The sequence below is a fragment of the Arachis duranensis genome, chromosome 6 (genome assembly GCF_000817695.3).
Source record: "Arachis duranensis cultivar V14167 chromosome 6, aradu.V14167.gnm2.J7QH, whole genome shotgun sequence".
NCBI classification, from domain to species: domain Eukaryota; kingdom Viridiplantae; phylum Streptophyta; class Magnoliopsida; order Fabales; family Fabaceae; genus Arachis; species Arachis duranensis.
The window spans coordinates 81,533,672-81,545,231 of NC_029777.3; the positions used below are offsets into that span (position 1 = coordinate 81,533,672).

The window sequence follows — 11,560 nt, forward strand, 5'->3', positions numbered from 1 at the left end:
CCGTATAACTTCCAACAACATTCAAACATGACATAGTGGATAGCCAACCCCGTATTTGTAAGAGGATTTGGTTAGAAATCACCGTAATCTTTTTTTACTATACATAAAATCCTGCTATTGACAACGTCATGTTACTAAATAATGCATGCATCTCTAATTCGTTTTAATATAAACACAAAATCTTGTGTACATGAACGTAGCAAAAAGATTTAACTTAAAATCTCATTTATAAGACTCAAAATTGAGAAATGCTTTTGTAGTCACCTGTTTTTTTAATTTTTGAGACTCGTTGGTTCATGCAATTACTCTACGTGCATTCTTGGGCCTTCAAAATTCACACTAGGTCACTTCCAAGTTTCAATACGAATAAAATAAAATAAAAATTTAAATGAAAAAACAAGAAGTTTATCTGAATAAAACAACTAGGACTATAATTATCAAAATTGAGCACCCCTAAACTACTTGTCGAATGTATATGTAATTGTTTCTTGATCATTGTCCAACGTAGACCATCTATTTACACGATTACGTGCTTTGATTACCTGCAAGGTAACATTCATTATTTGATATCTTCATCAGACAAAAATAATATTGGTGGAAGTTTTGTAATTTAAAAGAATACCTGCTCGTCCCAATCAGTTTTGTAAGTGAATATAGTTAGCACTATGGTCTGAACGAACGTCCCAAACAACATTCCAATCCAAATCCCCTATAACATATCAAAGAAATTGGATGATAAACTCATAAGAAATTCAAATAAAGAGTAACCTATACATGTAAGAATTTAAATTTTGATTTTCTTGTTTCAAGAAAAAAAAAAAAAAATAAAACGAGAACAACTTGCCTTAACTTGCAAATGGATAATGCGGGCAAGTAAAACTCCTGTAGGAATTCCAATGATGTAGTAACATCCAATATTTACATATGCTACAATGCTTTGCCAACCTGCTCCAACCGCTACTCCTGATCAAATTATTAGAGACTAATTACATCCCAAATTAAGAGGACTTACATATTCAATTACTAACTAAGTTTCCTTTGTTCCATTACATCAAATTCGGACGGAAGCATCTTTTTAAAAACGTTGTCTTTACACATGAAAAATAGTGCCTTTAATCAAAGGCAACACTTTTCACAAATGCAATGTTTTTGGAGGATTGATTATATGGCTGTTACATCTGATTTGAGACAATGCTTTTTTGCATCAAGTGAACTTTTTCTGTGGCAACCCTTGAAAAACATTCCTTTAATTTTCTACTAATAAAAAGCAAAGTTGAGTAAGGATTGTCTTAAAATTTCCAAAAAAACACTTGGTAACCACTTTATTACAACATTTTTTACGGATTGTCTTTTTAATTAACATGAGAACATGCATGAAGTATTATCTTTTCTAATATTTAAATCAATACTTATCTAAGTTTATTTAAATTTTTTTTTTATACTTAAAGCAACACCTTTTTAAATTATTTTAGGTTATTTTTTTGATATCTAAAATAATATTTTTTTAAGTTTTTTTTTAATTGTATTCTTTTTTAATATCTAAAGGAGCTACTTTTTTCATTATCTTTTAAGATACCTAAAACAACACTTGCTTAAATGTATTTGAGATTGTCTTTTTCTGACACCTAAAACAACACCTTTTTAAATTATTCTTAGGCCGTCTTTTTAATGTCTAAAATAATACTTTCTGAATTTTCTTAAACTGTGTCTCTTGTTTTTTTTAATATCTAAAGCAACTCTACATTGTGTTCCTTTTATGGAATCTATCTTAAAATAAAAATATTGAAAAAAAATTGTAAATATGAATGTACAATATCTGCAGACATGTTTTAGTACAAAATTCTCATATAAACCAAAATGATAAGTAATTAAAATTCCATTATTCCAGTATACCTCAATTTTTCTTTCTCTTAAATCACATTATTTTTTCCCCTATCTTATTTAACGCTAAGTGTATATTAAAATATCAGTACCTCGTATACTTGTTCATATCTGAATATGAGCTGGTCCATATAGTATGTACATAAAGCATAGTTTTGATAAATTATTTCATGTTACAAATTTTCAATTTAGTATGAATATATATGAAACATATGAAATTTTAAAAATAATACCTGAGAGTACAGGTTGAACGCTGTTTAGCAATATAGAGATTGCCAAGAAAGGTGACAAATCTCCAACTGCAGCTGCCACATCTTCATTTGATGTAAATATGTAAGCAAGTCTTTCCCGAAAGAATAGGAAAAATATGAACAGAAGGAACCCAATGGTGAATGACGTAAGCACCGTCACCACAATGGAAAATTTTGCACCTTTCGAGCTCCCTCTTCCAAGCTCATTTGATACTCGAACACTTCAATAATATATTAGCTTTGTTAGATGTATACTTTCTATGCTTGACATAATATCAAAATTTAAAATGATTAAATGATTTGGAGAAGTTCAATTACGTTATTCCCAAACAATTATTTTAGCATAAAACAAAAAAAAAGACTTGTTCATAATTCACGCTTCAAGCATTAAAACGAGGCTCTTGTATCAGAGTGTTGTTGTGTATTAAATATATAACTATTTATTTATTTTTTCTAAGCATTTAAGTTTTTACAATAAAAATTTCAAGATAAGAATATATATAGTTAGTTCTGTCCTACAATATAATCCTAGTATAGGTGAAAAAGGGTTGAACTTTAAGGGGTTTGCAAAATATTTTCTATTTTCATTTTGTTTTTATTTACTAATTTTTTTTTTGTTTTTATATTTTCAAAACTTACAAAATGCATGCGTGGTTTGTTTTCAAATAAAAAACCCATAAAATTATATTTGATTGATCTTATGTCAAAATATTATTTAATTTTCATAATCAATTACGTTGCTTTTTTTGTTTTAGATAACATCACTCTTTTTAAGCATCTCTATAATACTTCACCAGACTATAGTTTGCTTAAGGTCTTTGGTTGTGTTTTTATTTTGTTCTTCTTCAACTCCATGAACATAATAAACTTGAACCTCGGACTCGCCTATATATGTTGTTTCCTTGATTATGACATTGAACCTTAGTTATTGTCGTTGGGATCCTATCTTTTACCAAAATTTGCATATCTCATCATGTATTTTGAGAACATTATATATTTTCTATTTTTTCTCCTTTCAATCTATTTTTCCTACCCATTCACCTTTTTTCTTATTAATTCTAGTGTTGATCTTTTTTCTAGTGATGATAATATAGGCACTGTAACAAGTTCACCTCCTGAGCCTCCTATTCCTGCGCCGTTTTACTGTTCCTGATAATCCAAGCTCGAACAATGATCTTGCTCCTATAGTCCTTCCTCCTACGTCCACTTATAGTACTAGGGTACAAAATCCACCTACACGTCTTCTTAATTATCATTGTTTTATTACTATCCTTCGCATTCATGGACCTAGGTCATACAAAGAAGCCTCTACAAATCTAAATTAGCGACAAGCAATGCAGAAAGAAATTTGGACATTAGATAAAATACACACTTGGGACTTAGTTGATCTTCCTTTTGATCAGGAAGTTGTGGGCAGCATAAGGGTATACAAATCAAGACTCACTCTGACAGCTCTATTGATTAGTATAAAGCTTGTTTGGATGCTCAAGGATACACTCAAGAGTATAGTATCGATTTTGAAGAGACTTTTGTTCCTATTCTTTGACTTACATCTATTTGATCTTTTCTTGCAACTGCTGCCGTTTGCAAATCGTCTCTAAGTCAGATGGATGTGAAAAGTGTTTTTCTCAAGGATGACTTGAAAAAGAAAGTGTACATAAAATCTCTTTTGGGATATTCTTGTTCTGCTAACAATATTTGTCTCATTCGCAAGGCACTCTATAGTCTTAAGCAAGCTCGTTGAGAATAGTTTGAAAAGTTTAGCAATACTTTTTGCAATCTCGATTTTACTTGCAGTCCTTATGAGAATGCTCTTTTCGTTTGTAAGAGTGACAAGGGTGTTGTTCTCCTGCTATTACATATTGATAACATGATCATTACTAGAGATGATGTTGATGGCATCATTGATCTTAAAGCAAGTTTCACCACCACTTTGAGATGAACGACCTTGGATCTCTTAGTTATTTTCTTGGTCTTGAAATTATCTCATTAATTGATGACATCTATCTTTCTCAAGCTAGCAAAGTATGCATATAATCTTCTTGCTAGGGTTGGGATAATTGATAGTCACACAGAATCTACTCATCTTAAGCCTAATGCTCACTTTACTCCTATGGATAGAAATACTTTGGATAATCTCACTCTCTATATACAGTTGGTTGGTGGACTTATCTACCCACCTGTTACTCAACCAGATATTGCCTATATTGTTCGTGTTGTTAGCCAGCTTTATGAGCACCACGGACTACTTATTATGGCGTTGTTCTTCGAATTCTTTGCTATATCAAAGGTACTATGTTTCAGAGTCTTCATTTTTTTGCTCAATCTTCTTTAATTCTTCAAGCATATTTCGATACTGATTGGCTAGGTGATCCCACTGATTACCATTCTGCTACTAGTTATTTTTTGTTCCTTGATGAATCTATAATCTCCTGGTGTGCCAAGAAATAAACTTTTATCGTTTGATCAAGTACAGAAGTAAAATATCATACTCTGGCTAACACTTTTGTTAAAATCGTTGTAATTCATTACCTTTTTGAAGATTTAAGAGCTACTTAGCCTTCTCCTACTAATCTCTATTGTGATAACAGAAGTGATTTAGATTGCCCATAATGATATCTTTCATGAGCGCATCGAACACATTGAAAACGACTATCATTTTGTATGATAATAACTTTTTATTGGTGTTATTTGTCTAATCGCTATTGAGGTTATGGACTAGACAACTGATATCTTTACCAAAGCTCATCATCCTACTAAACTTTGAAATTTATTGTCCAAACTCAAGATGATTTGCTTAATTTTCACTTGAATTTGAGAGAGATATTAGAATATAATATATGGTTAGTGGATTAAGTTAAATGTTTAGTAGAGTTATTAGTAATTTATTAGTATATATATGTATCAATCGTTGTATCAAAACACATTTTTTCTCTCTCTGTGTTTATAACATATTGAATGCATGAACATCACCTGGCTGCAGCCATGAATCCAAGAGAAATCATCATTTTCCATCCATTGATATTGAGGCTGAAAATAATAAACTTTAATATATTTAGTTGGACAAGTTATAATCTATTGTCAAGACATAAGAAGGAAAAATGTAAAAGTAGTAAAGTGAAAATGCATATGAAATATTACCATATGGATAAAGCATCGATTTCAACCTCTGCATTTTCCACGCTACCTGTCAAAAGAACTAATATTGTGTTGTACCACAGCTCGAGACTGTAAATTGTACCATAATTTAAGTTAGCATGCATGCCTTCGATTATTCTTTCCCACACATTTACTTTCTTTTAATTTACAATACTACCAAATCTACTTATATACTCAATTTTCTATTCTAACCTTAAATATATCATCTTCAATATATGTAGTCACATGTATTTTTGTGTATATATACATCTTGAAGACAAAAATAAAAATGTGATTTATTTCTGTAATATTCAATGGTCATTTCCTCATTTTTTAAGTCATCATTGCCCCACACTTTAAGTGTATTCTATAATTAATGTAGAATTATTATATATCTATACTTTTTGCTGTTGCCAAATATTTAAAGCAGGTGCTTTTTCAAGGAGCAAATTGCTGATGATAATGAGATATTTTTAGGGACGGAAATTTTTTTACTATATTTTCAACGAGTTTGAATTAGATACTAATTATGTTAGTTCTATTAATTATATTTTTATTTGTTGTAAAGAACAAAACTTTTAGCTTCGGAACGCTCTTCATACACATTTTTCATGAGTAACTCCGGTTAAATACTTGGGAAGTGTTTAGACCGATAGGATAGAAATAGACACAGAGTGATAAAAAAACACACAAACACAAAAAAAGTGTAAAAATGTTTGGGAACCAAAATATTTCAGCCATAATCAGCCACAACTTTTCAAAATTGAGTTTATTTATATCATCATTATATATATTGAATTTTTACCACACTCGCTTATCACACAACTTATCCCAGATTTCATTCTTCCCGCATATTAATCATAGTATATCCCTAATTATTAGGAGGTAATGTATCACATATTAATGATATCTAATATAATTTAATTTTCGTATATATTATTACAATAAAGACTAATCATAATAATACTGTTTAATTGACATTAATTTTAATTTATTTTATTTTGTAACCACTCACCCTTTCATTGATTCACCTCATTCCACTTCATTCACAAGGAAAAAAAAATTCAACTTTGAAATTTTATCACTGGCATAATAAGGCACGGTTGAAGCAATTGAAAGCTTGATGCATCAATTAGCCGGACAGAGAAATAAGATTTGCAATTGAGAGTGTTTTATAAATTGAACCAATACGTGCATGCTATACTCTTGAAGCTCTTTGAGTCTTATTTTGGGTGGATTAAGCCAAATAATTCACAATCAACCACTACAAGAAAAATGTTGAGTATCATCAAATTTACCATTGGATGTTAGTGGCGAGTTTTCCATCGTCAGATTTGGCGATAAATTCATCACTTTAAAATATTACCGTCAGAATTGTTGTTTCAACGATAATGTTGACGGTAATATTTTGAGGAGAAAAATAAAGAAATTTTGGCACGCTTACTACCGTTGGATTTATCGGCGGGTAGATCCGATGGTATTGTTGTTTAGTGAAACGTTGCATTTTGGGTACACGAAAGACATTACTGTCAGATCAATCTGACGGTAAATTTGGGGCTAAATTCAAATGCAAAGTCCTTCCCCCTCACTTGTCCGATGTTGTTCTCTTTCTTCTTTCTCTGTCTCTCCTCATCTGCTCACACCTCTGAGGGCAACAGTCTCCATGGCCACCGCCGGAGCTTGTCGCTGATGTCGCCACTGTACCTTGAACACCCGCTGTCACTGCCGCTGCACGTGCTCATCAAATCTACTGCTACTGCTGTCCCCATCACATCCTCTTCCACGGTTGTTGCTCATGTCACCGTCACTGCCGCCGCTGTCACCACAATATTAAAGAGAGACTGCAGCCACTATCATTAGATTGGTTTGTTAGTATAGTTATTATATTTTTTCATATTACTTTGTGAGTTTAACATTTTGTTAGGGTTGTTGTTAATTTAGTGGTTAAATTTACTTAATGAAGTATGTTATTAGGAGTTGTTGTGTTAATTTAATGTAAGTAAAAATTAAATTTGTCATGTCTCTTATTAGTTTGGTTGAATTAAGAATTAGGTTTTAATTGATTAGAATAATGAGTTTTACCTCTTCTTTGAAATTAGTTTTTGAATTAGTTTCATCTTGTGAATTTCATAAGTAATCCTTTTTATTAGGACAATGCTATTTTCTTTGAGCTCAGTTGGAGTTTTCTTTTTTGTTGTTTGTGCAGTAATATTTCAGGTTAGTTTTCTATCTCTGAATATAATTAATTGTTTAAATTTTATGTTGGACTTACTTTTCCCATGATAGAGTTTTAGGATGAAAGTAGGAGAAGGTCGCCTTCTCGAAACCCTTGTTAGCTGAAAAATTGTGGAGTTATAAGGGGTTCCACACTAGAACGGTTAGGATTTGATGTTTTATTGAATTCTTATATAAAAATTGTTGTATTGGTTTGATGGATGTCGCTGAATTAAGGAGAAATTCTACCAAATTATCATTTAAATTATTTAAAACGTGTTTAGTTTGTCAGAGATAACTATATTCGGCAGAAAATTCTAATTATAGGGGATACTCTGCCAAAGTTTCTAAAAAATTTAATGATTTCTGTTGTTCGTGGAATTCTAGGATGTGTATTTTGATATGATTCCAAGTCATCGTCTATGGATGTATGAGAGGGATAACGATGGCCGGAGGGTTAAAAACCCAAATTCTTTAAGGGGGTTGACGCATTTGTCACGCATGTTTCCAGCATAGAACCGTTTATGTCTGAAGGAATTTCTAGGTATCTATGTCAAAAGTGTCGGCTGACTAAGTGGTTAGGACCTACAGAAACAATATTTTACCTCTACCGTAACGGGTTCAAGGATGGGTATTGGATGTGGACGAAACACAGAGAAGTGGAAGAGCAGGGAAATAACCTGAAAGCACAAAGACTATGATATAACTGAAGTTAATGTAACCAGGAAATATAGGCACTATGATCCTTTTATACTACCTCAAAATGCACGACATGTATACTATTTGCTTTATCTGGGTTCATGCAAGTCTAATTAGGTGGTTGTGGTTAAGATTACGTCAAGAGGCCGCATCGAATCTGATGATAAGATAGAGGGTCAGAAACCTTACCAAATTGATGACCCAACTCCTTCGAAAACGGTGTTTGATACCGGTGAGCCAATGTCCCTTAGGTCTGTTATTATAGTTGATAACATCATTGACCTTGGACTAGATACTGGCGCACTTCCAGCAAAGGATGACGATCTTCAAGAAGAAGATGGGATCGATGGTGAAAAAGAAGAGGAAGACGAGTTTGATGATAATTAGGAAACTGCATTGGAAGAGGAGGATGGTGAACCAGAAGAAGATGATGATGAATCTGATTAGGGTTAATGTAAACATAATTCTGTAATATGTATTTCTTTAAAAACCGAATTGTATTTGTAATATATATTTCAGTAACTTTGAGCATAGTTTTGTAAATGTAAAATAGTTAGCATTGTTTCAGATATTTTAGTTACCATCATTCAGTATTTGTAATTTATATTTTTCGTACTTCACATCAGGTTTGAAGCACTATTTTAATTGTTAATTATCAGGATACACTAGAGATGGACGGAAAAAGATAATTTAAAAAAATAAAAACGCTACCATAGGAATCATTGTCAAAAGTTTTCAACAGTAACATTATTTTAAAAAAAATTCAAAAAACCATTTCTGTCAGCATTGCCATCGGATGAATCCGTTAATAATATAGCGGGAAAATGAACAATGTGGCGCCAATGTTACTGTCGAAAATTTTTGACGGTAATGTCCAACACGATCCATTTTCATACTAACTATATTCCGTTGTAGAATATGGCGGTAATTACCGTCGATGGTAAACTTTTACCGGTGAGATTTATATCGTCCGATTATTTCTGATGGTAAATCCAACGATAATAAACTTATCGTTGAAATTTTTTTATTTTTCGACGATAAATCCGACGGTACTCAATGTTTTTCTTATAGTGAATTGTAATTCTTTTTTTATATAGTATGACATTTGAATTCGATCTTAACACGGTGCCTATGTCAGAAAAAGTTGAAGAAGTTGAACAACAAAGAGACTCAGTCGATGAGGTTGTTCACAGTCAAGTAATTTTTGATAGTAAGAAAAATCATACTATCTTTGATGAGGTATGAGATATCATTTGTAGGTTCATGATTATGCTATCCATAAGTTCATACGCATAACATCAACAATTACATGCATCTAACATCCAAAGATTAAATTAATGTTGATTAGTTATTACATCCATACACATATATTTTTTAGTTATTGCATAAGTAACTATCGAGTTAACACAATGTTTTTAAATTTTATCGTAATTGGATTTGAAAAAAATGTCAAATACTTAAATTAATTTATTCAATTGATAAATTTACTCATAACATCCATAATTTCATACACATAACATCCATAATTTCATATTAATAACATCTATAATTTCGCACTCATAACATTCATAATTTCATACATATGATGTTTATAATTAATAAATCTTTATAATTAATATTACCATATTTTAAACTACATATATTATTATATTCTTCAAATTATCTCATATGTGCACTAAAAATAGATCATGATTTTAATTATTTTAATTTTTTTATTTAATATTTATATTTATGCTTATTTATTGATTTTAATATAATGAGTTAATAATTACTTTTAAAAATTTATTTTTTAATTTTTGTTTATTTTTCATTCTTTATTTTTTATTTTCTAATAGTCTATATGTAAAATATGAGTTGTATAGTAAAAGTTGTTAAAATTTTTTAATTTAATATCCATAATTTTATATATATAAAATTTATAATTTTAAACACATAATATCTATAATTAATGAATTGGTGTTAATTTATTATTTATTATTTTATTTTGTAGATCAAAAACTAATAATTTTAGAAATTTTTGATTTTCAATAAATAGAGACTAATCAAATTTAAGATGTTTTTATTTTTTATAAAATGTATTAAGATGATTTGAAATTTTTTTAGGATTAAAAATATCATAATTTAAAATTTGTATTTGGGGAAAAAGTTATAGAATTTTGAATCTAAAAATGAAAGAGAATTTTTTGAGATTTGGTTCATATTAAATTTGGAATTGACTTTTAGTGTAATTAAATGCGAGAAGATAATTATAGAAAGAAATTAATTATGTCAATTAAGTTATGAGAGTGATTTATATTATCGGTGCAAATATTATTAATCATATATTTTTATTTATTGTCTATAATATTATGATTACCTAACATTGCTCGACTTTAAATACTTTATTTGATATTAAATATGATTATGTTCTATGTAAAATATTTGCTTTTTTTTGTTTTAATTCCTATACATTTTTATTATTTTTATTTTAATCATATAAATATTAAAAACTGTTAATATCAATTTTCGGTTAGTGTATTCCATTAAATGTTACATTTAACTTTCACATCTAAATGTAATAGAACAATTCTTTTTTATTTTTACTTACTAAATAAAAAATAAAAGTTTTTATAAAATCTAAAAAAGTTATTTTACAAGAATAAAAAATTTATTTAAATTTATTTTTTTAATTGATCAGAATGTGAAAGTTAACTATCTTATTTAATAATTAATCATGTTAGATATATATTAAAATTAATTATTAGTGTAAAATATGTATTGAAATATAAAATATGCATTAAAAATAAATTAAATTATATATAAATTTATATAAAAATATATAATGATGACTGATTTTAGTAACTAGTTTTGATGTAAAAATATTTTTGTTTAGTAATATAAAAAGGAGTTGAAATTAGTTAAATATATACTAAAATAAGTTATTAGCGTAAAATATGTATTGAAATATAAAATAAGTATTAAAAACAAATTAAGTTATATATAAATAAATATATATAAAAATATATAATAATGATTGATTTTAGTAATTTATTTTAATATAAAAATAATTTTTTTGTTTAACAGTATAAAGAGGAGTTGAAGTTGAAGGAAGAGAAAGGTAGAAGGCTCACCACAACATAGCACCAGAAGAAAGAGAAATCTTAGCAACAGGCCATAGATCTCTGAATGCCAAGAAAGAGAATCCCTTCCATGTCTCCGGGCACCAACCACAGGTAATAAAGACAACTTGACCAATGTTGGGAATCCAATACGCCAAACATGTTGAACTCATTGCGCCAAGAATCCCCAGCTTCAACTTCACCGTCAAAAGCCATGACAGTAGCGTATGAAACAGGAGCGAGAAGACGGCTAAGAAGGAAATGATGGTGTTCTTGCTC

General features: G+C 29.6%; 1 protein-coding gene across 1 annotated transcript in view; it reads right to left on the bottom strand.

Annotated features, from left to right (window-relative positions):
- Nucleotides 1-451: 451 nt before the first annotated feature.
- The window catches only part of LOC107494177 (protein DETOXIFICATION 21-like), a 12,499-nt gene continuing 1,390 nt past the window's right edge, over nt 452-11,560 (bottom strand). Inside the window, 7 exon segments of the mRNA XM_052251381.1 lie at nt 452-542; nt 623-709; nt 845-963; nt 2,115-2,353; nt 5,106-5,162; nt 5,274-5,360; nt 11,294-11,560. The exon segment at nt 11,294-11,560 is cut by the window's right edge and continues 35 nt beyond it. Of these exon segments, the coding sequence (XP_052107341.1) occupies nt 459-542; nt 623-709; nt 845-963; nt 2,115-2,353; nt 5,106-5,162; nt 5,274-5,360; nt 11,294-11,560 (940 nt within the window). The 3' untranslated portion in view covers nt 452-458.